We start from the raw sequence: 26291 nt of genomic DNA, 5'->3' as shown, positions 1-26291 counted from the left end.
CCTACCCCAGTTGTATGCCATTTATATTACAAGATAATTAGGGTGCGCGCGGTGAGGAAGAACATGTGCCTAGGGAGCTTATACTCTTTTGCCCTGTGCAAGGAGATCAGAGACTTTGGGCGGAAGGATAAGCGCACTGCGGTCATTGCGCTTCACAAACTCGACCACGACTTCAGCCGTCTTTTCAGGGAGGTCTTCGTGGAGGAAATGACCAGCGGCGGGAAAGACTTGGAGTTGGAATTTGCCTGCATTATATTAGATACCACACACAAAAGCAACAAGTCCGTAGAACATACCCTGCATCTGTCCAATCATCAGTTCCTTGTCCAACCTGTCGGTTCCAGCGAGCAGCAAAAGCTTGGCTCCTCTTCCACTGAGGAACTTGCTGCTCATGCCAGTGAACCAATTCTCCCAGTATGGTTCTGTGCTCGCAAGCTCTGTCCGCCAAGCCCAGCGCCCATCTGAGTTTTGTAACAGCAGGCTCGGTACGCTTGCTCTTGCCGACTGTGGGTTGCGGATCGTCCGTGATCGTATATGCCACTCGATAGCAGCAGGAAGCGAAGGAAACGACTTGGGCCTGCTCGCAAGGTACGTGTGCATGTGTCCCAGCGTTTCCATGGCTGATCCTTCGACGACATCAAGCACTCCAAAGCCTAGTAACTTACTTCCCAGTAGGCCCTTGTTCGCCGCATCAGTAACAACAGCACCGCCCAGACTGTGCCCTATCAGGACGACCTGAGGGAGTTCTTTCCAGCTCATCTTGCTCTGGGTGAGCGACAGCATGTCCACTAGGTCTTCACTAAGCTGCCCAATGCTGAGGTCGTTGTCCACCTCCCCACCAGCGTTCCATACTACACTTCCATGGTCGCGTGCTTCGACAGCCAGTATCCCGATTTCTGGCATAGCCCTGCGAATCTCCTTGGCCGCCAGCGCAAAGGTCATTGCCGAGCTTCCTGCGCCATGATGAAGTACTACCAAGGGTGCTTTGGCTGTCGCTGGTGGTGTGAGGTAGACATGAAACTTGGCATGTCCTGACCCATCCCTGTCCTGTTCAAGATAGAACTCTTGGGCATAGTAGTCGGACCAATGTATTGCGGGGGCGGGCCTTAGTGTATTTGACGGTCTGACAGTACCGGTGCTAGACATTGACGATGCCGAGGACGAGTCATCTTCGTACTCAGGAGGCTCCTCCTGCAAGGGCTCTGGCGGTGGCAGGGAAGAAAGTTTGGTCTTCGCGAACTCTCTAGCCAAGCTGGACATGGTGTGTGGCTTGGACGAGGCTGTTTGTGTCGGAAATCAGGGTTTGGTGAAGCGTGGAGATCCGCACATCGGTGATTGGACAGCTAGCGTGTCTTCAGCTTTCCGATATGTCGTGGCCTGGAGGCGTGAGGGGAATTGACACGGGTGGGGTCCTATCTGGCAGATGGCAGGGATCAACGCCAAATGTCCTAACACGCAGCCGTTCGAAGGAAGAATCGATGCATCGCGGACCCCGTTTCGCAATCCAATGACGCAGCGGCGTCTAGACGACAGTGAAATACGGCGCAAGGCTGGGCGTACCGTCGAGCTGGTTGGCGAATTCACGGATCGCTTGGAGATTTCCGCGGGACGATCTAGGCTTTTGATGTGCCGCTAGTCGCGAACCCGGATGGATGTGATAATGACGTCGGTCGATCTTTGTCTTAGCGTCCCAGCCGCGAGTAAAACCTCCACGCCCCCAGTCGCATTATGAATGCTTCACGAGCTTCGAAGAGCTCTCATCTTATCAAAACTTTCCAGGACTTCTTGCAGAGTCTTTTGCATCCCTGACAACTGGTATTGTTCGCCTGAAGTGTTATATTGCAACTGTTTGCAGCTCAGCAATAGCTTGGAACGCCCAGCATGTGGAGCGGCAAGGACAATGGAGACCAGGACGGCCTGAGGGCTGAAGAACCACATCCAATTCCCAATGAAGATGGAGCGTCGAGGTCATCCAGGAGAAGTCATCAACCATCGAGGAGAAGCGAAGAGCCAACCGAGAGGACCCGGCTTCTCGACCGTCCTAGGCCACCGCCCAATTCAGACGGCTACCTTGACCCAGATGATCCAGCAGTATGTTCTCCAGTCTTCATACAAAGTGTTTATCTAACCATGCCAGGTATCTCCATACAACCTCTGGACGGTTCGCGCTATGCGCTACCTGACCATCCTCTTCCTCGTCATCACCTTCTTGTGGTGGGTACTATTGCTGGTATCCATCTTCGTCTCCCCTCCTGGCCTACACACTCGCGGATCCGGTTTCTTCGACTTTGCCTACACATGTCTAACCCTCGGCAATCTCCTCGTCGCAACCATCTTCTTCGTTACGCCTGCCAGAGGTCTGCGCATCACCACAGCCATCATCGCCGGACTTTTGGCTGTCGACATGATCCTTATCCTAGCCGTACCACGCATCAGGCTCGAGGAAGGTTGGGTTGGTATTGCAAGTGTCATCTGGGCTTTCGTCATGGCTGTCTGGTGCATTTTGACTGACCGTGTCGTCGCATACGGCAAGCACGAAGAGGAGGAACGTCTTACCGGTCGCGCCGAGACACGCCGCACACTGAAGGAATGGATCGCTGTCACTGTCGCTACAATCCTCACCGTCATCTTCATTGTCATTGTCATCTTAATGACCGGAACTCTCGGCATGCGTGCTCGCGACGCAACACTAAAGATGTATGGCGACCGAATCCTTGTAGACGGCGACAAGTACGCCGTGCATCTCGCCTGTGTTGGAAACGCGTCCGAAACCAGCGGATCCAAGGACCCTACTGTTCTCCTCGAGGCCGGCGAGACGCCACTGGAGTATGACTTCGAGCACTGGGCTTACGCAGCTTACAAGAACGGTACCATCTCCCGCTACTGCTACTGGGATCGTCCCGGCTACGCCTTCTCCGACAATGCACCCTCACCACACTCAGCCGGCATGTCCGCGGACGCTTTCTCCGAAGCTCTTGCCAAGTCTGGAGAAGAGGGACCTTGGATTCTCGTTTCCGCTGGTACTGGCAGCATCGTTTCCCGCATCTTCAGTTCGCGCCACATGAAGCAGGTTGTTGGTATCATGATGGTCGACCCCCTTCACGAGGACCTTCTTCACCGTTACGGCGGCGCCGGACGTGGCTTCATCCTTTTGGCCTGGGGTATCATTTCGCCCCTTGGTACTGTTCGTCTTGCAGGCGCACTCTTCAAGGGTCGCACACGTGAGGACCGTGTATACGGTCGCAACGCATACCAGTCAGGCAAATACATCAAGGCGCAGCTGCAAGAGAACCTCGTCGCAGACAGCCTTTCCAAGAACGAGGTCTCCTCTGCTAGGAATATCCAGAGCGCCAACACTCCGCTTGTCGTCGTGTCTAGCGGCATCGAAGTCAGGAGGGACAGCGAATGGGAGCGAAAGCAAAAGGACCTCACTACTCTGACAGACAACCTAGTCAGCTGGGATGTTGTCAACAAGGCGCCTCACCAGGTTTGGAACACACTCGATGGACGCACTGTCATGGAGAAGCGTCTCAAGCAGCTCGTCAAGGCTGCGCACAAGATCAAGAGCGAGACTGTGCCCGAGAAGGAGCAGTAGGAGTATCCATCTACAGCGGCGATTATGCTTCACAACTTAGTGGACGCACCACCGTGTAGTAGAGATGCAATTGTGGAAAATCTTTCTTTTCCAAAGTTGATTTTTGTTTATTGTTATCGGGTTTTCCTACGCATACCCTTAGGCGTTGCATATTGAGTTCTTTTGTTTCCTTTTATGTAGCATGAGCACATACCAGATATTAGTCTAATGTTTAAGACCATGTTCGACGACCTTGACGTTATACAAGTCTCCACTAATACCATGCAAAGTGTAGTAATCTTTATCAGCCTTATATATTGGGTCTTCTGGGTATTCTCCATCATTTTGAATGCCTACCAGCCTCACGTTCATAATCATTCAAGAGTGAGAGTTTTCTTGGAGGCATATATAGGCTTCTTCAGGACTTGTTGAGGCTGTCTATATAAACTACACAGGCGGTTGATTCCCTTCACCTGCGTCTGAACTTTGATTTTCCAATGACTGGTTTCTTGACCACAGCATCCTCGTCCACATCCTTCTTCTTTACCACCCCTGCCTTCTTGACTATAGGTCCGTTTTCCTCCTCTGCAATCCTCCGGTCCTCATTCGCCTTATCGACCGCCATCTGCGCCTCCAACTCAGCTTTCCTGTTAAATTCGGTCTCCATGATACGTTTGTCCCTGGCAGAGTAGCCTTTTTCCTTGATACTATAAAAGACAGCACCCATGTCTGCCAGCCAATGCGGATCAACAGACGTAACACATGACATGTACTCTTTGCTCGTGAGAATCAACTCATGATACACGACGTAATCAGGCAAGTAACCCAAGCCATACAGAGCAGAAGTAGGATGAAGCTGGATAGTAACACTGGTACGAAGGTTAATGTACTCGCCTATACCCTTCACCTTGGCAGCTTGGTGGTAGTAGCCCGAGCAAATGCATTTGCGAATAACGTCCCAGTCGGTGCCGCAGGAGACGAGCTTCATCTTCTGCTTGGACATGATGTCGTAGATCTGATCGCGAATTTCCTTGGCACGACGTAGCGCTTTCGGATGCAAGAAATGACGGACACACCAGCCATCGGAGTAGCCGTTGACTTTCCACTGTGTGTAGACGTGAAGCAGGGTGAGGTGATCGGACTCTGGGACGAAAAACTTCTCGCGCGCAGCGTCTGATTCTTCCTGACGTTCTTTGGGGCGGTAGAAGACCGAAGGGACGGAGAGCATGGCAACGATCGTGAGCATTTCTTCGCTGCATTCGTATTCCGTGGCTGTGATGATGAGTTTGGCGAGAGACGGATCCATGGGGAAGGCTGTCATGGTGCGGCCAAGATTGGTAAGATTGCCGATATTGTCCAAGGCGCCGAGAGCCCATAGATCGAATAGCGAGGTTGTTATGGTGTCTTGGGGTGGCGGGTCCATGAAGTCGAAGTCTAGTAGGTCGCGGACGCCAAGTGATTTGAGAAGGAGGACGGTGTTGGCGAGGTTTGTTCGTTGGATTTCTGGGATGGTTTGAATGTAGAATTCGTCTCGGAAGGCTCGCTCGGTATATAGATGGAAGCACTTTCCTGGCCCGGTACGTCCAGCGCGTCCAGCACGCTGAGAGGCGTTGGCTTGCGAAATGGGGGTAATCTGAAGTGTGTCCATGCCCATCTTTGGATTGTAGACTTTGAGCTTGGAAAATCCCGCGTCAACTACGTACATGATGCCATCCACTGTCAAACTAGTCTCTGCAATGTTGGTAGCCACAATGACCTTGCGTACACCTGGTGCTGCTCTGTCGAAGATCTTTGCTTGCAGATCAGCAGGCATCTGACTGTAGATGGGGAGAATGCTAAGTTTTGGCGGATCGTTGAGAAGCTTGAGCCTTTCAGCTACAAGCTCACATGTGATTTCAATGTCTTCCTGGCCAGTCATGAAGACGAGGATATCGCCAGGTCCCTGGGAGACATGTATGGCAAGGACCTGTTTGACCGCAGCATCGACATAGTCGTCGCATGGCGATCGCGAATATTGAATGTCAACGGGGAATGTTCGCCCTGGAATTATAAATTCGGGAGCTCCTCCGTAGAAGCGCGAGAAGCGTTCCGAGTTCATAGTAGCTGATGTGACGATCAATTTCAGGTCTCTTCTCCGCGCCAGCACCTTCTTGAGCAGGCCCATCAACACATCGGTGTTCAAAGCTCTCTCGTGGGCCTCGTCCATGATGATACAGGAGTATTTGTCCAGGTCTGGTTCTACCAGAGACTCTCGGAGCAACACACCATCCGTCATGTATTTGATCTTAGTCTCCTTGCTGGTGCAGTCCTCGAAACGAATGGCATATCCGACCTGACCACCCAACTTGACCTCCATCTCTTCACTGACGCGCTTTGCAACACTCATAGCTGCAACGCGACGAGGTTGTGTACACCCGATAAGTCCTTGCTTTGCGTAGCCATCCTCAAACAGGAACTGAGTCAGTTGAGTCGTCTTTCCCGAGCCCGTCTGACCGACTACGATGACGACTTGGTTGTCCCGAATGACGCGCAGGAGATCTTCGCGGACTGCAAAGGCGGGAAGATATTGTCTCTGCTCCCGCAGTGTTTTGCTTTTACTGAAAGCGCTCGCACCCTCTTGCTTGCTGAGATGTTGAGCAAACTTGCTACCGCCCTGTTTCTCCTCGTCTTCGGGCCCTGGGGCGGCACTATCCGTGTCTTCCTCCTTGACGCCCATGATGTTTCCTAGTGTGGTTCCCTTGGCACTTGTAGCCTCCTGGGTCTGTTTGGCACGCTCTTTCTGCTGCCGTTTCTCCTTGACAACACGACTGCCGCGCCTACTGAAGACAGCCATGTCGCTCTGTGGATCGCGAACTGCTGGAACAGGGTCGATTTGCTTTGTGAAGACGGTCTTGCCGTCCAGGAATGGGGGCTTCAGATCGTGGACAAGGATATGGACGCGCATGGCATCCTCGTCGTCGTTGAAGTCGTCGTCAAACGTCCTTCTTTGGGCGACTCCAGACTGCAGCATGCGGTTCGTCTCCCAAGCGTCCACGTCCTTCTGCTTTTGTTGCGCCCTCATGCTGGCCCGGTTGTTCAGTTTCTTCTCAGTGAGAGCAGCCTCTCGTTGGGCATCGAGCCATGTGCTCTCAGCACCACCAAACGGGTTGTGGGTGTCGTCTCCGAACGTGTGTCCATTCTCTTCGCCGCCGTACCAGTCGCGATCCAGGGCCATGGAATCAAAGTCTTCGACCAGCGGCTCTGGGCCATCGAAGGATTTCTGCGACGGGTCTGCGCCATTGTCCTGCGACTTGGGCGGGTGCGCCCTCGAGGATGCTGGGTGATTTGGCTTGCGGAACTTGGGGCGGGGCGCGATGGAGTACTCCTCGGGGTCGAGCTTGCGCCGCTTTGGGCTGTGGCCGCGTTCCATGGTGTGCTGTAGAGGGGGCGGTGTGGCGCGTTGTTGTGGTTGGAAAGTCGGCATGTCCAGAAAGTTGATGCTCGGAGGTCCGCAGTATCGATAGGCGGGCCAGGAGCTTCGGCCAATCGTTGCGGGGCGCCCAAAATTATTTCCAACTTTTGAAAAAGTTCCCCACGCGCCTTGCACTTGCGCCCTCACTGCGCATTTCACTTCACACCACCAGCGCAATGTCTATGATTACGGCGACAACATGGGTGCCGCGTGGCTTTGCGGCGCCCTTCCCCTCAAGATACCAATTCGACGAGGACGAATACGAGCGCATCTCCAAGCTGGCCAACCTGCAACTCGAGGACGCCAAGGAGGAGCTCGAGGAGGCACAGGCTGAGGAGAAGGTCAAGAACGGCACCTCGTCCAAGGCGTCCAAGAAGGATGATGAGTGCGTGCGCCCGAAAAATCTATTTCTTCCATGCTGACAAGTCTCGAGGGACGATGATGACGACCTCAAGGAATACGACCTCGAGCACTACGACGACGATGTTGCCGAAGACCAGGGCGACACCATGGCCATGTTCGGAAACGCAAAGAACCTAGTCTTCCACGAGAACGACGAGGACGATCCGTACATCACCATGCAGGGCGGAGAGGAAGAGGACGAAGAAGATCGCGAAGAGCTTCAAATCTTGGCTACAGACAACCTAGTTTTGGCTGGTCGCATAGAGGACGAAGTCGCCCATCTCGAAGTCTATGTATACGAGGACGAGGATGACAATCTCTACGTGCACCACGACATCATGCTGCCTGCCATCCCGCTTGCCGTCGAATGGTTAGATCTGCCTGTGGGCAAGTCTATAGGCACGAGTGAAGGCAGGGGCAACTACGTGGCGATTGGAACCATGGACCCCGATATTGAGATCTGGAACCTGGACGTGGTAGACAGCATGTATCCAGACGCAGTACTGGGACAAGGCGCCGAGGACAAGGCGGATAAGCCTAAAAAGAAGAAGAAGAAGTCGAAGAAGGCCAACGACGAGTTCCACGTCGACTCGGTCCTCTCACTTGCAGCAAACCGACAACATCGGAATTTCCTCGCTTCTTCATCCGCAGACAAGACCATCAAGCTGTGGGACCTGAACACGACAAAGTGTGCCAAGTCATACACGTACCACACGGATAAGGTCTGCTCCGTAGCCTGGCATCCCGTCGAGGCCACTGCACTGCTTAGTGGTAGCTACGACAGAACTGTTGTGGCAGCCGACGTGCGTGCACCCGACGCAAAGGCGCCACGATGGGGTGTTGAGAGTGATGTCGAGACTGTGCGGTGGAATCCTCACGACCCCAACTACTTCTATGTAAGTCTTGTAACACGAGTTCCATCACGTCGTACTGACAATCCCAGGTCTCTACTGAGAATGGTATGATACACTACCACGACGTTCGCAATGCGCCAAAAGACCCCTCTGCCTCAAAGCCGGTATGGGTATTGCAAGCACATGACGAATCCATCTCTTCATTCGACATCAACCCAGTGATACCCGGCTACCTGGTCACAGGCTCAACAGACAAGCAAGTAAAACTGTGGAACATCCAGGACAACGGACCAAGCATGGTTGTTTCACGGGATCTTGGTGTTGGGCGCGTCTTCTCAACATCCTTTGCACCCGACAAAGAAGTCGGTTTCCGGCTGGCAGTCGCAGGAAGCAAAGGTGCAGTACAGATCTGGGACACGAGCACCAACGCAGCCGTACGTGCAGCCTTTGCCAGCAAGGTGCCTGCGATTAGAGGAGATGGCAAGGAGAGGCTCGTGGGTCTTGAGGAGCAGGACACAGACTCTGATAGTGAGGAAGGCGAGAGCGACGACGAGGGCGAGGAGGAGGGTGCCGAGAAGGGCTGGGAGTCGATGGAGGAGTAGACGATGATACCCTGGGCATATAGGACCTACAAAACGTGGCGAATGTACCAAGATCTGATACCATTTGCACCATTACCTACATGTTGCACAATCAAGCTATTTGTGAAGCTTGACCCCGCAACGCTCGAGAGACCCTTGTACGGTGGTGTTTCGCGGGTCGCATTCGCGAGTCAGGTCCCGCACGCGTTTCAAAAATTGCCCGACGACCTGGACAGCTCGCCCTTGCTTTTCAGCTCCTTTCATCTCATCTGAATCGGGTAGCCTCATCGTGTCGCAACACGGTTCATCGTTGAACGTTGTAATGACATCACCATCACCATGAGCAACGGTAAACGATAAACTCAAATTCGTTTTCAGTGCCAGCGCCCGAGCGTGACGAAGCAAAGTGAACGAGCGGGCGAACTCACACCACGCAGCCGACAAGCGACCGGCTGATCTGCCTGCGTTTGCAGCTTAGGGCACCAACATCTCCACAATGTGGACCCGACGACGACGCTGCTTCAGAGTCTCGATCTCGCAAGATGACGGCGAGATCGTCATTCCCAAGGTTCCCTCGTCTCGGCCCTTATCAGTTTCGAAACCACCAAGGCCACGCAAGGCAGAAACCTCGGAGGGTCAAAACCATCAACATGCCATCGGTCCCTTTGATGATGACTGTCATTCGTGCGTCCCTGAGGTACGATTGTGGCACCGAGTGAGAGGCCTGCTTTTGGCGCTTCTGCACAAGGTTCGAGAGTGCCAGGTGACCGGATTAGGAGCGGGTTGACAGATTGCGCCGTCGCCAACACAACCACGGTACCGATTTCGCTGGCATCGGAGCTTATCCATATCCCATGCTATGCGTGGTGAGCTGTCTAGGCAGAATGACAGCTGTGCCACCGGCCTCCGACTGCAATTTTTATTCACCTATCCGCCATGCACCCAAATCATCTTACATGTCAATGCCGTGCGACAAGATAGGGAAAGCCTTTCATTCAGCTCGGTAGTGGATCTCTGATTGTGGGCAGCGTTGAAACAGCGGGCCTTTGGAGCCCCAACGAAAGCGTGCGGATCAACTAAACAGGCCAACGAGCCCCGGCTCAATCTGAGACGCATGGGCGGCAGATGCACTCTCTGCGAGGCAATCCCATTCGCCAGCTATAGAAAACATAGTGCCCGCTAAACTTTGCCGGGCTGTGTCGACGCCACTAACTCAGCATCCCAGGAACCAATACACTCTGATTTGCTGCTTTTTGCTTGGTTCTGGCCTTGCCCCGGTCACTCCTACCAATCTTCGAGAGACATGTCGACGCGGCTTGGTTAGCCTGCCGCCCCGGGGATGCTGGTTTTTCAACCCATTCAGTCGCTCTATCGCGCGCCCTCTTCTTCAGGCCTTCTCCCTTCCTTTGCCTTACGCGCTCGTTGCCTTCCACAGCAGCTATCACTCCCTCATTTCGCGGCCCGGTGTTCGCTCCTTACGACACAGCTGGTCTCTACACTCTTTGACAGACTATCCTTCTTCATATCCACGATTCATTCTTCACTTCATCACTACGCGCCCCAGAGCCAACATTAAGAAAACCCAAAAGACCATCAAAGGAACCCAAGGACTCGATCGGAACCTTGGAATCAACTGCGCCGGACCCCAAGCCAACATCTTAGCGTCATCCGTACAACAGATACGACTCCCAAGTCCAGTGCACTGTTACACTGATAAGGTCACGCGTCTCAAATACACCACCGAAAGCACAGCGTGATCTTTTCCAGATTCTTTCTAGAACAACGGAGCAAACGCATTAGTGCTACTCTAGCTCGCGACTGTTTGGACCTCGTGCCAGCACCCAAGCGCAATCTACATCCGGCAATACCCCGCATATCTGCAGCTCACCTAGATAGCGACCAACTACAGTCACCGCCTGAATTACCGGCCCCAGGACCGACAGCTGGACCCTTATTTGCAATATCGCACATCTACTTTGAATTAATCCATCAATATGTCTCTTGCTCGTGCCATGACCAGGCGCATTAAGCGGACTGACGACCCGAAAGAGTCTCCGGTATCACCAACTCGTAGCCAGAGCGTCAAAGTCCCCAACAACTTTGACCGTTCGAAAATATCCCTTCCTATCGCCCTGGTATCCACTACCAACATGCTTTCGTACAACGCCCCCGACATCTCGACCCTCAGGAATGTTTCTTCATCAACCTCTCTGAGCCACTCTTCGGCAGACGACTCGGACCACAGTGTGTCAACACGCTCCCGAGCCTCTTCCCATGGATCAAGGGATACTACGCTTACGGATGCTTCTTCCGTGGAGTCTTCACCCAGCTCGCCCGCGCCCAACCACCTTTCTGGCTACTTTTCCTCCGCTGGCAAGCAACTCAAGAAGTCTGCGTCAACCACCAGTCTCAAGCAAGTCAAGGAGGAGCCAGTAGAGGCTGTGCCTGCTATTCCTCAAAGGGCTCTTTCGCACAGCAAACGTGCACACGAGCGACTGGCGCACAAGCGATCTCTCCAGAACGTCGGTACTCGTGGTAGTGTGAACTCGCGTGGAAGCGTTGGTTCTGCACGTCACTCTCGCGAGCAGCGATCTTCACTTGACATGTTCAAAGGCACGATTGAAGAAGAGAATCACCCCTTTGGCCGCGAACTGGAGCAACTCAACGAGGTTGTTGAGGAATTCGGCGGCGTAGTACGAGATGCAGAGGCCGAGGCTGACCTTTCGGTTATGCGCTCAAAGAACCTCGCGTCTTTCTGTGCTGCCGACTACCTCTCAGAGATCCGACCACTTTTCAGCCATCGGTTCGGCGTCCCGCACCAAGCTCCTCCCATGGCTTGGATCTGAGAAGTTTCTTTACTGTGCTTCCTGGACGGCCTCTTTTGCTCTCGGCACTATACCTTAGACGATGTCTTACGCTCTCGCTTCCGTGTATATACTTGCGGACTTTGATCCCACCACTCCTTGGTCTAATTCTAGTTTTTCTTTGTCTCATATTTGATCTGCTGGCATGGTTGGAAGGAACACACTAAGGCGTTCCGGAATACCAGCGTCAAGCTTGGGCACTAATCCCACACTATCTCTAACGAATCTTTCACGTTTGTCTTGTACGATGTTATTGAGGCGGTCAGCCGCAGGCGGAATCGGAGGAACACGATGCATGCGTCTGGGTCTGCTGGACGTGTAGTGGTTACACTGCGTTCATGTCTGACACAGACGATCATGCTTCGGAATCAAAATGTACACATACACCTGTCCATCCCTTGTGCACTTGATTGTGTTTGCCTAATCGGTGATGTCCTTCCGCTATCTTGTTATCTTACAGTGTCCATGGGACGTGCTGGATCCGGAAGGTGCCATTTGAAGTATGGCACCTGCCAAAATCACCGTAGCGATAGCCACATGTGAGACTCAAACACAGGCAACAACGACGAAGCATGGGATGGCGTTTATGCACCATGCATCGCGCTCCCGAGATCGAGCACGCTGCGGGAGGCAGGCATGGAGACAAGGATGGCTCTAGCGTGATCCGGAATCGGCGAAACACCTCGGCATCCTTGCCTTTGCATCTCAAACTTTTGACCAGTACAACGAAGGAGAGATCCAATTGAAAGCCACGCCCACACATACACACACACCCAAGATGATATGTCGAACCTGTCTCCGCGCCGCCTCGCGCGCACAAACAACCCCATTCCCACGCCCACAACAAGCCTCACGCTTCCTCACCACCACAGCGCCCCTCCGCAACGCAACACCAATCTCCGCAAGCACCGCAACGCAATCCGCAGGCCGCCAAGGCGACTCGACATCCTCGCACACACCGCCAACCGCAACTTCTACATCCGCCGCACAGCCTTTTAGCGAGCCGTTAACGCCAGCTGCGAGTCCGGATCTCAAGGCCACGGCTGCGGAGGCTGCAAAGAAGAAGGCTGCGCCGCTGGTAAAGAGCAGTATACCGGCTGGACAACCACTCAAGGGATTGAATTTCTTGAAAGATAGACAGGACCCTGTTGCGTTGGCTGATGACGAGTACCCGAGTTGGCTGTGGACGATATTGGACCGACAGGAGAAGAAGGCCGAGGCTGGAGCGGGAGATTTGTTCTGTACGTCTTCTCTTGGATCTACTTACCCGTATCTATATTATGCCAAAGGACCGACTTTGCTAACTAGCGTACAGCGAAATCAAAGAAACAACGTCGTTTAGCTGCGAAGCGCCTCCGTAAGGAACAAGCCATGAACCCGGAGATGATGGTACCAAAAGTGCCGTTGTACGAGCAAACTATTGATTTACCGGCTGGAGACGGTAGTCTGGAGGGGTCGATCAAGGCGCAGGATGCGCGAGAGGAGTTGACAAAGGCGATGAGGAATAAGAGGAGAGCTAGCATCAAGGAGGCTAACTTCCTGAAGGCCATGGGATAGACGTTGGATTGGAAACAGCTTTGGTAGTAGAAGAGAGCGGAGATATGCTGTGTGTGTGTGTGTGTGTGTGTGTGTGTGTGGACACTGGGCAGCACGTCTGTAAAGACTTGTACAATCACCTGTGGGATTAGACATGTTCACTATGAAAGTGAACCACGGCCGGTCGGCACGAAGCATTACGTCTGGTTCAATCATTCTCGACAAAGTGTAACCCATTTCAAGTACGATGAATGAGCATTCGCAACGTAGATCTTTACACCGAATCACTACTTTTGACACCCAAATGTTTAAGAGAGAGAGAGAAAACGCCTCAAAATGCAACCTCATCCACCGACCTACGCAACATCCACAAACCCTCTCTTCTTCCTGTTCTTCTCCTCGTCCAGCTTATCAACATCCTCCCACCTAACCAACTTCGCCTCATCCACCCTCTCCCCCACAAATCTCAACGCCGCAACATTGAACCCAATCAAATCCTTATTACCCACCAGCGTCTTCCTGAGGTCACTTCGCATAAGCTCAAGCACTGTCTTGAGTTCCCTGCTGGCGACAATTTGCTTCTGGTGCGTTTTGAGCATGAAGAAGAGGACGCGGCAAGTCAGTGTTACGTTCCACTGTTTGCGCACCCAAATAGCCAGGAAAGTGAAGAGAGCGGGTAAAGATGAGAAGGGTAGAACGAGTAATGCGTCGTGCAGCTGAGCAGCAGGAATTTTGGACATGGTGTTGAGGACGTGGCGTTCAGCGGATATGTTGCCTAGAGCAAGAAACAGGGGATTACGCTGTGGCGGGGCGATTTTGGGATTGGTTTTACGTTGGGTTTCCCAGTCTCGGACAACGTCTAGGTCGGCGATGCCCAGGTCGAGGGCTTCTTGGATCCGTTCTCCGGCTGTGAGAGTGGTGATTGTTTGTTTGCTGGCGTCGACTGCCTCGGCGCGTTCGCCAGTCATGTCCTCATCGTCTTCGAGATTGGTGGCTAGTGTCTTTTCGTACATTTCTTCTAGCTCCCGTTCGCGTTCTTCTTCGAGGAAAATGGGCTCTTCAGACCGGGTCCAGATGCGTATGCTCTTGTCGTGGCTCGCTGTGACGATGAAATCGCCTGTTCGAGCGACGGTCATGGCCCAGATTTCACCGTGGTGACCCTTGAACTTTTGGATTTGTTGGAACTTATCGCCGTCCCAGCTCTTGATTGTGCGGTCCTTGGAGGCACTGAAGAAGATGTGGCGTTCGTCGTTATCGACAGGATGGGGGATGAAGGATATTTGCATAATGCTGTCTTCGTGACCAAAGAGCGCCTTGTGACAGTCGCCAAAGTCGAGACCCCAGATACGGACGTTCTTATCTGCGGAACAGGTCGCGATGAGTTTGCTGTCGCTGGAGATCGACATGTTGAGCACAGGCAGCTTGTGGCCGTAGAGATTGAGGAAGAGCTTCAGCGAGTCGACGAAAAAGACCTTGACAGTGTTGTCGAGCGTTGCTACGGCGAGGAGTTTAGAGTCGGGCGAAACTTGCACGCTCAGAACATCATCGTTGACCTTCAGTATGCGCGACTCGACGAGCTTGAGGCGAGGTGTCGTGCGTTTCGTTCCTGGAATCTCTTCTTGGACGATCTCGAAGTTCCAGAACTTGATGGACTTGTCGGCGCTGCCAGTGATGAGAGACTTTCCGTCAGGGTGTACCTGCATAGTCCAAACGGCTCCTTCGTGTGCGTCGATTTTGTCTAGTAACGTGGATGCCGCTATGTCGTACAGCTCAATATCTCCGTCTTTCGTTCCGACAACAACAATCTTGTCACCAGGCAAGAAAGCGCAGCAAAGTGCATAGCCACATTCCAGGGTACGCAAGCAATTTTGCGTCTTGACGTTCCAGATCTTAAGTCCACCACTCGACGCGGATGCCAGCATGCGATCATCGGAGCTGAGTGCGAGCGCCCGTACATCGTTTCTGTGACCGGAGAGTTCGACGGATAGTGTGCGGCTGTACTCGGGTGCTTCCTCGCTCTTTGTCTTGCTTCGTTGGGGTATCTCGTAAACGTCAATAAGGTTGTTGTTCGTGCCGATCAGTAGCTGCAGCTTCTTCGTTCCTTTGATGTGCATCCATGCGACCGATCTTACTTTTCCAGCTGTCCGTACGGTGACGTAAGGTACGAAGACCTCGCCTATCTCAGCATCGGCAGCGTTGACCTTGTCATCAGCATCAGCGTCGTCGTCCCCGTTCGTCTCAGTCTTGGCCTTTTCCCGCCTTCTCTTCCTCTTCCTGATTAAGCTTTTCCGGACTTCTTCTGGTGTCTTTATCCGCCATATCTCAACAGCCTTCTCTGCGCCATGTACGGCAATGTAATCAGCCTTGGCATAGAAAGAGATGCCTTGTGTCCTATCCTTGCCTGTCCGGTATAGTATGCCTCTGGGCGTGAGAAATTCTTGTTCTGCTCCTTCGCCAATAGTTGAGCCTGCTCTTCGAAGGCCCGGCAGGTCAATAGCCCACACTTTGAGCTCGCCGTCGTTGCCTGCCGTTATGCAACCGCTGCCATCGGGCGAAACGCCAAGTGCCCAGCATTCTCCGTTGGTTTGTGCAATATGGGTCTCGATGCAGTGTTGAGTGGTAACATCCCAAATCTTGATCAAAGCGTCCTTGCTGGTAGATAGTAAGAAGGCTTGGTCTGCGTCCGTGTCCATCTCTTCGTCATCTGCGCCATCTTCTTGCGAAGCACTGCCGGGGTGGAGGAACTGTAGACCAGTAATTTGGCCCTTGTGCCCTCTCAGCTTGAACAAGCCGGTTTCCGACACCAGGTCCCAAACCACAATATCCGTGTCCTTGGAACCACTCGCCAGGCGTACTCCACTTTGATCAAAAGTCAAGACGGTCACTGCAGATTTGTGTCCATTGAAACTGATGATGACGGTCGACGTTCGCGCATCCCAAATGCGTATGCTTCCGTCGGCGTAACCCACGGCAAAGACATCTGGATCGACTTCGCTCCGGCAAATGACGGTTACTTCCTCGGTACAGGTATTGTCGCGCCATCTGCTCATGAGTTCACCTTTCTTTACATCCCAACATAGCACTTCTTCGTTGGCGGCGGCGTATGCGCGTCCGGCGCCTGCGGATCGACTCGAACCGGGCTGGGTGAGGCCTTCTGGGGTCCAAATGATGTTGGAAGTGGCAGTCGCGACCACGCCAAAAGCGTCGGTCTGCTCATATTTGCTACATGGCAGTCAGTACGAGCTCTGTTCCATTTGCGCTGCATGTGCGCATTACCTGTAGGATTTGACCATTTTGCGCCGCCTCTAGAAAAAAAAATCGGATATTGCGTGACGGGAGTATTCGAAGGAGCTCAGAAGCAGTATCTTCAGGTCATTGCGCTCCGTATACAAAGTTCACGGGTATGCGCCACTGGTAACGGTCGGGTTGGGAGTTGGTTACTTTCTCGAAACTTTTTAGACAAGGGCCAACCCCACGAATTGCGCTAGGCCCACCTTCCAGCATCACAGCACACCTCCGTCCTCCGCATCACCGCCCTCGAGAGCTGCCCGCCCGACCAAGCCAACCCGCCTACCAGAAGCTGAACCGCCAACATGCTTCTTCTCGACTACCAAAACGTGCTTATCGAGTCCCTACTCAGGGAACGAATCAATGGGTGCGCAATACCCCGCTGCCTTCCGCTCCGCAGCAGCAGCAGCACCAGCCAGGTAGCTAACAGCACATAGAGGAGCTACCGCCAACATTGACCAGGTCGTCTCCGACTTTGACGGCGTCACCTTCCACATCTCGACACCGGAGAGCAAGACAAAGATACTAGTGTCGTTGCACATCAAGTGCTTCAAGGAGCTGGTCCAGTATGGCGCGCAGGCAGTGCTGGAGCGAGAGTATGGGCCTTACATCGTGGAGCCCGAGTCTGGCTACGACTTCTCAGTGCTGGTCGACTTGGAGAACCTACCGGAGGAGCAGGGTACGATGCATGCCCAGACTGGTGGAGCAAGATGCTGACCTTGTGCAGAGGCCAAAGAAGACCTGGTCCGACGTGTGTCCCTCCTAAAGCGGAACGCCATGGCTGCACCCTTCGAGCAGGCCTTTGACGAATTCCATGAATTGCAGGAAGAAGCTTCCAAATACACATCTGAGTCGGCGCCGCAGGGTGTAGCAGAAGGAGGTGCCGTGCGCGCGATCCACTACAGAGAGGAGGAGGCCATCTACATCAAGGCCAGCCACGACCGTGTCACCGTCATCTTCTCCACTGTGTTCCGGGAAGAGACAGACAGGATATTCGGAAAGGTGTTCCTCCAGGAGTTCGTCGACGCCAGACGGAGAGCTATTCAGAACGCACCACAAGTACTCTTCAGGAACGACCCACCCCTAGAGCTCCAGGGCATTCCAGGAGTCGATAACTCTGGCTCAGCTGAGATCGGCTACATCACATTTGGTACGCATTCCAAGCCCACTTGCTGTACTCCTGGCTAACTCTGGCAGTGCTCTTCCCTCGCCATCTTGCCAAGCAACGGCGTGAGGATGTTATCTCGCATATCCAAACTTTCCGAGACTACTTTCACTACCACATTAAGGCTTCAAAGGCTTTCATCCACACAAGGATGCGCAAGCGGACTGCAGACTTCCTCCAAGGTATTCTACACCGTCTTACCTGTGTCATGTCTGTGCTGACAAAATATAGTTCTTCGCAGAGCCCGACCCGAGGCAGAGGAGAAGGAGCGCAAGACAGCCAGCGGTCGTACTTTCAAGGTTCAAGCATAGACAAGGTCAAGCAGTTGTTTCCAAACATGACGTGCGTGGGTCTAGTCATTCGAAGAGAGTCATTTGTGTCCGGTGTGAGGTCTAGTATCGCCGAGTGCAGGCCATGTAGATAGCGATTGAAACCTGCCTGAAATGCGGGCAAGAGCAAACCATTCATCATATCTTCACCTACTTGTTCCGTGTACAACACATGCCAACTATGCCATGCGGGGACTAGCGTGAGTCGCGACTGCCACTTTGGACGCGTCCCCTCGAACTCACCCAACTTGCGCCAAACAAGCGATACCCCTCTTGCGCACTCAATCGCCATGTCTGAAGGAACACGGCCCAAGTACGACAATCTCCCAGGCATTGACACCGCCCCGGACATATACGAGACGCCCGAACTCGCCGAAGACGTGTCTACAATACAAGCCTCCACCGCTGTTTCCGAATCCGATGGCGAAGGCGACGATGACGACCCCAGGGACTCGGCAGTCCGTCACCAACGGCTCCAGCCAGACCAAGCCCGCAGCCGCTTCCAGCCCTCACGAATAGACGCCCGCGGGGTCGATTTCTCAGACAACATCACCGCACAACGCCAATCCTACCGCACATCGACACAGCGCCAGCGACGGCGAGGCGAGATAATAGGAGATGATAGCGACGAAGAAGAGGAGAGCTTCGCGAAGAAGCTGCTTCGGATCAAGAGGGAGCTAGCTGGGCTGGAAGAGGAATACGAGCGCGGGGTGCAGAGCGGGGACAAGTCCAAAATTGAGGAGCAAGACCCCAAGGAGATGATGGAGCTGATAGCGAGCAAAGTCGACACGATATACACAGCACACAAGGGCGGTGCTCGGGGCGCACAGGCGATACTGGATCGGACGGTACAAAAGTTTGAGAGCTACAAGCCCTTTGAACCCAGCCCCAAGATCAGCGATGCCATTGCAAAGAAGCCGCCGCTACCTGGCACCCAGATACAAAAGAGCCAGCTGGAGTTTGTGCTGAACCAAGCGGCCGAGTTTGACAAGCGAATTACTCAGATGGAGAACAATCTGGGCCTAAACGGAAACACAATGCCAGATCTAAGCGACCATACGCCTTTCCCCGTCGCTGCTACCCTGACGAGGTTGGAACAGACGCTCAGCTTGATTGGAGACGCTTCTGCCAACAATATGGATGCCGTTACGCAGAACGTCAAGAAGCTCACAGCAGAAGCGGAGCATCTGAAGGAGGTTCGACAAGAAGCTGCACAAGCTGGTTCAACTTCTGGCGACAACAAGGCTCCCATATATCCAGACCAGGACGCCAAGATTAATGCGCTGTATGGCACCCTGCCTTCTGTTGACAAGCTATCGCCTATTCTACCTTTGGTCCTAGAGCGTCTGCGCACACTGCGACTCGTGCATACAAGCGCTTGGCAAGCCGATACAGTATTAACAGAGCTAGAAAGCAGGCAGTCGACGCAAGAACAAGAAATCAAAAAGTGGGAGCGCCAACTTGAGGTTCTGGAGAAGAAGATGAAGACAGCCGAGACGGCCATGGTCAACAACGTCAAGACTGTTGGGAATGATGTTAAGATGCTAGAGGAGAAGATGGCTAAGCTGCTTGCAGGAGGCCACGAGGAGTAAGATGTGCCGTCGCAGACTGTGGCTTCGTGGTCACCACTGCCACGCAACCTACTCAGCTGTACTGAACTCATGCAGAGATCAACATCACACCAAGCGCTCGTAACAGTCCTGTATCGAGACGCGTAGCGCTTTCGATAAACGTCCCTAGTCGTAGCACGTCGATCGATTTTGAGATACCCAATAGACAGTTGCTATTCATGACCACCTAAACACATATCCTGTTTGTCTATACTTCTCATCATGTGAAAGCATGACGACCCAAGTTGATCTCCCACGATAGTAAAGTTTAACGCGATCGACGCCACTGGACATGTGGTCTCCGGGTGTCGACCAACCGGAGTGGCTGGCACTCCGCACATTAGCGAATACCCATCCTACCAGTCGTGACCGAGGTCGTGGACTCTTGATTATAGTTCTGCAAGCACTGCCCGCGATCCGGCTGATCTGTTATCGGTGAACATGAGGAGAAGGCGTCCACGCTGGGCATTAATCTTCGTATTTATGCTGTAGTGGGTTAGGTGGAGAGATTGTGGTGTGAGGGAGGCGATAGCATCGGCGATGTTCAAAGCTTAATGCCGACTAAATTTATGCTCAAGTTTCCCTTGATTGCTCCTGCGCGACAACTGAACCTTTTCCCCGCAAACCTGAAATCATCGCTAAATTTCCGCAATGGCTAAGCGAAAGAATGAGGCGCCTGCCAATGGCAAGGCGAAAAAGAAGAGAGCTATCTCCGATGATGAAGCGCATAAGAATTTCCGCGACGGTCTCTTCGACGGCAAGGTACTCGAGACATATACGAGCGAGTACGCCGGTTCCCAGCCGTATGTGCCAATCTCCACCTCCTTGAGCTGGATAGCGCTAATTCAAGTCACAGCTACAAGCACGCCGTAATTCACAATCTCATCGACGATACGCTCCTCCGCAATGTCCGCAACGAAATCCGCGAGCACATCCATTTCACGCCCAAAGAGACAGACATCTACAAAATCCACCAATCTGGCGATCTCGCAAACCTCGATGGTCTCCACGACAGTGCGCTCAAGCGCTTGCCTTCCCTACTCACCCTCCGCGACTCGCTGTACTCGTCTGCCTTTCGCAAGTATCTGTCTTCGATAACAGGATCTGGGCCGTTGAGCGGCGTGAAGACGGATATGGCAGTGGTAGGTTCCGTAACTCACCATACAAGGAATTGCATTGACCGCAGCGCAGAATGTTTACACACCAGGGTGTCATTTATTATGCCACGACGACGTCATTGGGAGTCGGCGCGTAAGCTGGATTCTATACTTGCTAGATCCCGATATCCCATGGAAGCCTGAATGGGGAGGCGCATTACGACTGTACCCGACGGAGCATCTTGAAACACCAGAAGGCGACAGAGTTAGGGTACCGCAACCAGACTTTTCGCTGTCGATACCGCCGGCTTGGAATCAGCTCTCTTTCTTCACTGTTCAACCCGGAGAGAGTTTCCACGATGTCGAAGAGGTCTACAGGAGAGGCCTGGAAGAAAAGGCAGAGGAGGATGGTGGACGTATACGCATGGCCATCAGCGGATGGTTCCACATTCCCCAAGAGGGCGAGGAAGGCTACGAGGAGGGTCTTGAGGAGAAGCTGGCAGAGAAGAGTTCGCTTGCTCAACTGCAAGGAGGCAAGGCAGACATCTTCGATGAGCCAAAATCGCATTGGGTAGACAACCCAGACTGGCAAGAGCAGGCGAAACAGGAGGACGATGAGCTGACTGAGAACGACATCGATTTCTTGATCAAGTTCATGAACCCTAACTATCTGGTACCGGATACAGTAGAGGAGTTGTCCAACATGTTCGGCGACGAGTCTTCTTTAAGACTTGCGCAATTCTTATCCAACAAATTCTCTGCGCGGTTACGGGAGTACCTTGAGTCGAAAGACCACGAGGCGAACCCAAGCTTACCCAACAACCCACACTCAAAAGAGTCGATGGTTGGTGTCGCAAGACCACCGCATAAGCAGCGCTATCTCTACCGGAAAGCAATTCAACCGATACCAACGACACCGTATCCCGAGAACGACGGCATGACACCCTACGATGACCTCGTGGACATCCTCTTCCCACATCCAGCGTTCATGAAGTGGATCTCGCTTGTGACTGGTATCACACTGACCAAGAGCAACATCTTTGCGCGCCGTTTCCGAAGAGGTCTCGACTACACCCTCGCGACCGCATACGAAGAAGAAGACCCGCAGCTCGAAGTATGCCTGGGCATCACACCCTCCCGCGGCTGGGGTGATGAAGATGAAGAGCCTGAAGAAGCGCCTGAAGAATCCAAGAAAAACGGCAGCAGCAGTAAAAAGAGCAAGAAGAATGGTAAAGCAAAGGAGCCAGAGCCCAAGCCTGAAGAAGAAGTTGGCGGTTACGAAATGTACATGGCTGGCGATGAAGACAACGATCACCCCAATGTTCCTACGTCTGAAGCCTCGACCTCCACTGGTGCTGGTCAGCGTCGCAAAGCGAAAGCTGATCCTGCAATCTACAAGTCTGCAGCGGATGATGAGGACGATGGTATTCTGTTCAGCCAGCCAGCTGCGTGGAACAATTTGGCTATTGTATTGAGGGATCGTGGTGTGTTGAGGTTTACCAAATACGTTAGTAAGAGTGCTAAGGGAGATCGATGGGATGTGTGTGCCGAATATGGTGTTGAGTTTGGGGAGGACGAGGATGATGAGGATGATGAGTAGGTACGTGTGTCTGTGGATACGCGCGCTTAACGTAACGATACTATGAAACATGCTTGTGTTCTCGGCATGAGACGCGGCGAGATGCGTATTATGCTCCGACCATATTGTCAGAATCCCATGCTTTACTGAGTTACGCAGAGAGGAAGGTTCTATGCTACCAAACGCATGATCAGACGAACAAGCCTGCCTCCACAGGCGCAAACTTGACTTGATCAGCCTGAATCTCCTCCAACAGATCATTTCCAGGATACTCGTCCAAATCCAGATCAATATAACCCCTCGGTGCCCACTTTCTTGCTGAGATGAAAAGTGACCGCCCATTAATACTACCATCGCTCAAGATCCTCAACAAACACTGCCCTGCATCTTCTGTAGTAGCAAGCTGTACACCAGCCTTCTCCACCGCATCAAAGTCGTCATTCGTCAGGATTTTCGTGCGCACATACCATGGCGAAATCATATTGATGCGAGAACCGTAGTAGTACGCTGTACGACGCAGGGAGTGCATGATACCGCGCATCGCATATTTGGAGGCACTGTATTGGGGTCCGCGTGGACAGTCGAGGTAAGCGGCTCCTGAGCCAATGAGGATCAGACAGGTGTCTGTTTGGGAGGAATTCGGTGATGTGCCGTTTTGGGTCATGAAGTAGTGCATTGCGAGTTTACTGGTGTAGAGCGCGCCATTGAGATTTACGTCGATGATGTCGAGATTTGGCTTCTTGGGCGTTTGGTTGGGACCTGTGGGTGGTTAGCTCGATCTATAAGTCCGACTGAGTTTACACGATAGTGGATTTACCTTCGAATGTGAATACGTCGTCTGCATGTATGATACCCGCATTGGCGACTACATAGTCAATCTTCCCAGAGGAAGATAACGAGGCAGCTTCGCTAAACAGCCGAAGTTGGTTGTCCCAGTTTGTTACGTCGCAGTGCACAAAGCGACAGTCTTTGAGTTCAGAAGCGAGCTGCTCTCCTCGGTGGGCATCACGATCTCCGAAGCATACCTTCAATCTGTCTTCCTGTTAGTCGCTCATGGTTTCGGCATGAGAATAATAATAAGATAGACCTGCCCTGAATTGACCAGTGCTCGAACATAGGCTTCCCCTAGACCACTACCTCCTGTTTATTGACTTAGCTAATTCTTCCAATGATTGTAGTTGAAACAGCTGTCGTAATTGCATCAGCAGATTCAAGAGTGATGCGTACCTCCGGTAACGACAGCGGTCTTTCCTACTAGATGACTGGCATCAAAATCAATCGTACAGTCGACGGGCTTCGCAGGTGAAGAGCCAGGCATCTTGGTGAACAGTTCGGAGGGGATTGAATTGAGGGGCAGAACGAGTAGTTGCTTCTTCAAAGACCAACTCTAGCCCCTTTAAAGGCCTACCGCCAATATGTCAATATAAGCCGGCGTACATACATTTCTCCCAAGTTCAGTCAGCCAGGAACTCATGGAGTTATGGGCTCGGACCATGCACGTAGCTGACAGGTTTAGCAAGACGACCATCCAAGTCGCGAAGTACCACTATGGCCCGGAGATAGCAACATTTAAACCACCAAGGAAGAGATGTCGGATATGAGGTCATGATTAGCGTTGGGATGGCACAGCAGACTTCGAGAAGGAGCAATCTGCCAAGACGCTAATGCAACCTGCTTACACGCTTAGGCAAACCCCGAATGCGCTATCCACAATCACCTTCATCCTCAACCGAAAGGTAGTTGCCTGATGCAATTGACACGCTCAGGCGACAGAAGGAAATAGTCATGCCCATTTCATTCACATTTTCGCACAACTAGCGCAGCCGAGCAACCACGATGACATACTGCCATCGGAATAAAGATCGACCTAGGTTGTGTACTGGTTTCGGGAGTGCCGCGCGGTATGCACTGCCAGCTGGATCCTTCTGTGTATTGGATCTCGAACGGACATAGTACAGGAAGCACTTGGTGATACCAATCGATGTGGTTCGATCAAGTAGTCAGATTTGAAGGAATCAGGGACAAGAAGACACCAGTTTTATCACCATGCGAGACCCCATGTTACGTCCCGTCTGCCAAAAGAGTAGACAGTGAGCGTCTAATATTAGACACCGCGATCTACGAACCAATAGCAAGTAGGGGTACTAAGTGGAACGCAACCTCAACTTCAACCTTAATAGGGAAGAGATGTATATAGCACAGCCTAGTCATCCCTCCATTATCTCCGACTGTTGGCACACTAGCTGAGGACCACAATTCCCAGATAACATCCAAACTCATGGGATCTTGGCTTGACGATGATGTCCTGATTGATCTCGTCATGACAGAAGAGATGTGTATAAGAGAGATGGCTGTAATGTGTCTGCCACAACACTGTCACTCACTCCATCTTCGATTTTCATCACAACTTTGTCGGCGACATGGCTTCGAATATTACAGCTATGATGCGCGCAGTCGCACAATTCGGTCAAGCCCTCAATGTCTCTGTCGTCGACGTACCTGTTCCGACCATCCTCAATGCCACGGATGTCATCGTCAAGATAAACATGACCGCCATCTGCGGAAGCGATATGCACACCTATCATGTGGAATCAGGCTCACCTGAGCAGCCATACTTTTACGGTCACGAAGCTATCGGCTACGTCACAGAGATAGGGGATGCCGTCCAATTTCTGAGCGTGGGTGACTACGTAGTCATTCCAGACAATCTAGACAACGGACACTGGACTCAGGAGCCTGATGTATATGATCCGCCACTGGGCTTTGGCGGCCTAGTGGGAGAGGTACTTCCTGGTGTGCAAAGTGAGTCTCCCACTAATCCCTCTTTTTAACTTCAGAACAAAATGCTGACTTGGATAACAGCGGAGTATGCCAGAATCCCGTTTGCCGACAACTCGTTGATCCCGGTACCTGTCAACGCGTCCACAGGTGAATCGACACTCATCGATTATCTGTTCGTTTCCGACATCTTTTCCACTGCTTGGTCTGGTGTCACTTGGTCCGGCTTCACACCGGGAGACTCCGTTGTCGTCTTTGGAGCCGGGCCAGTCGGTCTCCTGGCCGCGTACTCCGCTGTTATTCGTGGTGCTTCGCGTGTCTACAGTGTCGACCACGTGCAAGACCGCTTGGACCTTGCTGCATCCATCGGTGCTATACCAATTAACTACCGCAACTCATCTGCAGTCGATCAGATCATGCAGAGGGAACCTGGAGGTGTCCGGAGAAGCGTTGAGTGTGTAGGCTTCGAAGCTGAGACCGCAAACGGCACGGTTGACTCGTCCATCACTCTACGCGAAATGGTTCAGGTAACGGCACCCGGGGGTGGTATGGGTATCGTCGGTCTGTTCAACGACACATTGAATGACTTCACTATTGGCACGGCTTATACGAAGCAAATTGCTATCAACGGCGGCATTGTGCTTCCCCTACAGGGTGTTGCATCGGAACTGGTACCTCTCATTACTTCTGGTCGGGCTCATCCTTCGTTTATTGTCAGCAGTATCATTGACATTGAAGATGCGCCAGAATACTACGCGCGGTTCAGCAGGCGTGAGGAGACGAAGGTCGTCATAAGGCTTTGATAGGTTCACGGGCGTAAACAGGTAAATGCAGAGACAATCGTTCTGCACTGAACGTCTTCAGAGAGTAACGTCATTATTGTATCGTAGTAGTCTCCAGCTATGCTTGTGTAAATGGTTATTACTCTCATCAGTAGCTGCTGTTGTCTGCTACTTAGCTAGCACTATCGCTCCTGCTAGCTTTTTGAGTCAGTTTCTTCGTGGGAAATGGAATGATTACCATCAACATTAATGCAACCATGGCCGCATGGGTCACCACCATCTCATCCGCCATACACATCATCATCGTTCGATCATCCCCGCTTACCCAACGGCGCTGCCGTCACGGCGAAACAAAGGACCATCAACCGAATCAGCAGATGTTAGCACAAGAATTTGGCCTG

The 26291-nt window shown here is 52.6% G+C and overlaps 12 protein-coding genes across 12 annotated transcripts; 8 read left to right on the top strand and 4 right to left on the bottom strand.

The window, feature by feature from the left end:
* Positions 1 to 78: 78 nt before the first annotated feature.
* AA0111_g5210 (Protein phosphatase methylesterase 1) lies at positions 79 to 1260 on the bottom strand (the record flags this gene model as incomplete). The annotated part of the gene is made up of 2 exons (XM_028651298.1): positions 79 to 245; positions 297 to 1260. 2 exons carry the CDS (start codon positions 1258 to 1260, stop codon positions 79 to 81), a joined length of 1131 nt encoding a protein of 376 aa, XP_028507207.1.
* A 621-nt stretch (positions 1261 to 1881) lies between these two features.
* Positions 1882 to 3595, top strand: AA0111_g5209 (hypothetical protein; the record flags this gene model as incomplete). The annotated part of the gene is made up of 2 exons (XM_028651296.1): positions 1882 to 2091; positions 2138 to 3595. The coding sequence occupies 2 exons, from the start codon at positions 1882 to 1884 to the stop codon at positions 3593 to 3595; spliced, it is 1668 nt and encodes a 555-aa protein (XP_028507021.1).
* Positions 3596 to 4043: 448 nt separating this feature from the next.
* Positions 4044 to 6983, bottom strand: AA0111_g5208 (Pre-mRNA-splicing factor ATP-dependent RNA helicase; the record flags this gene model as incomplete). The annotated part of the gene is made up of 1 exon (XM_028651295.1): positions 4044 to 6983. The coding sequence occupies one exon, from the start codon at positions 6981 to 6983 to the stop codon at positions 4044 to 4046; it is 2940 nt and encodes a 979-aa protein (XP_028507022.1).
* Positions 6984 to 7201: 218 nt separating this feature from the next.
* Positions 7202 to 8883, top strand: AA0111_g5207 (putative WD repeat-containing protein; the record flags this gene model as incomplete). The annotated part of the gene is made up of 3 exons (XM_028651294.1): positions 7202 to 7410; positions 7459 to 8323; positions 8371 to 8883. 3 exons carry the CDS (start codon positions 7202 to 7204, stop codon positions 8881 to 8883), a joined length of 1587 nt encoding a protein of 528 aa, XP_028507013.1.
* Positions 8884 to 10856: 1973 nt separating this feature from the next.
* Positions 10857 to 11708, top strand: AA0111_g5206 (hypothetical protein; the record flags this gene model as incomplete). The annotated part of the gene is made up of 1 exon (XM_028651293.1): positions 10857 to 11708. One exon carries the CDS (start codon positions 10857 to 10859, stop codon positions 11706 to 11708), a length of 852 nt encoding a protein of 283 aa, XP_028507014.1.
* A 796-nt stretch (positions 11709 to 12504) lies between these two features.
* On the top strand, positions 12505 to 13283 carry AA0111_g5205 (hypothetical protein; the record flags this gene model as incomplete). Its single annotated transcript, XM_028651292.1, has 2 exons — positions 12505 to 12967; positions 13042 to 13283. 2 exons carry the CDS (start codon positions 12505 to 12507, stop codon positions 13281 to 13283), a joined length of 705 nt encoding a protein of 234 aa, XP_028507015.1.
* Positions 13284 to 13618: 335 nt separating this feature from the next.
* Positions 13619 to 16555, bottom strand: AA0111_g5204 (putative WD repeat-containing protein; the record flags this gene model as incomplete). Its single annotated transcript, XM_028651291.1, has 2 exons — positions 13619 to 16484; positions 16539 to 16555. 2 exons carry the CDS (start codon positions 16553 to 16555, stop codon positions 13619 to 13621), a joined length of 2883 nt encoding a protein of 960 aa, XP_028507016.1.
* Positions 16556 to 16855: 300 nt separating this feature from the next.
* On the top strand, positions 16856 to 18026 carry AA0111_g5203 (Actin-related protein 2/3 complex subunit 2; the record flags this gene model as incomplete). Its single annotated transcript, XM_028651290.1, has 5 exons — positions 16856 to 16917; positions 16988 to 17229; positions 17278 to 17700; positions 17748 to 17897; positions 17947 to 18026. The coding sequence occupies 5 exons, from the start codon at positions 16856 to 16858 to the stop codon at positions 18024 to 18026; spliced, it is 957 nt and encodes a 318-aa protein (XP_028507017.1).
* A 308-nt stretch (positions 18027 to 18334) lies between these two features.
* AA0111_g5202 (hypothetical protein) lies at positions 18335 to 19636 on the top strand (the record flags this gene model as incomplete). Its single annotated transcript, XM_028651289.1, has 1 exon — positions 18335 to 19636. One exon carries the CDS (start codon positions 18335 to 18337, stop codon positions 19634 to 19636), a length of 1302 nt encoding a protein of 433 aa, XP_028507018.1.
* Positions 19637 to 20305: 669 nt separating this feature from the next.
* AA0111_g5201 (Prolyl 3,4-dihydroxylase) lies at positions 20306 to 22351 on the top strand (the record flags this gene model as incomplete). Its single annotated transcript, XM_028651288.1, has 3 exons — positions 20306 to 20457; positions 20511 to 20796; positions 20846 to 22351. 3 exons carry the CDS (start codon positions 20306 to 20308, stop codon positions 22349 to 22351), a joined length of 1944 nt encoding a protein of 647 aa, XP_028507019.1.
* Positions 22352 to 22520: 169 nt separating this feature from the next.
* On the bottom strand, positions 22521 to 23648 carry AA0111_g5200 (hypothetical protein; the record flags this gene model as incomplete). Its single annotated transcript, XM_028651287.1, has 2 exons — positions 22521 to 23089; positions 23558 to 23648. 2 exons carry the CDS (start codon positions 23646 to 23648, stop codon positions 22521 to 22523), a joined length of 660 nt encoding a protein of 219 aa, XP_028507020.1.
* A 1123-nt stretch (positions 23649 to 24771) lies between these two features.
* Positions 24772 to 25911, top strand: AA0111_g5199 (hypothetical protein; the record flags this gene model as incomplete). Its single annotated transcript, XM_028651284.1, has 2 exons — positions 24772 to 25132; positions 25193 to 25911. 2 exons carry the CDS (start codon positions 24772 to 24774, stop codon positions 25909 to 25911), a joined length of 1080 nt encoding a protein of 359 aa, XP_028507157.1.
* Positions 25912 to 26291: the final 380 nt, after the last annotated feature.

The sequence above is a fragment of the Alternaria arborescens genome (assembly GCF_004154835.1).
Source record: "Alternaria arborescens strain FERA 675 chromosome Unknown contig_10, whole genome shotgun sequence".
In the NCBI taxonomy this organism is placed as follows: domain Eukaryota; kingdom Fungi; phylum Ascomycota; class Dothideomycetes; order Pleosporales; family Pleosporaceae; genus Alternaria; species Alternaria arborescens.
This window is presented reverse-complemented; position numbering and strand designations above follow the sequence as displayed.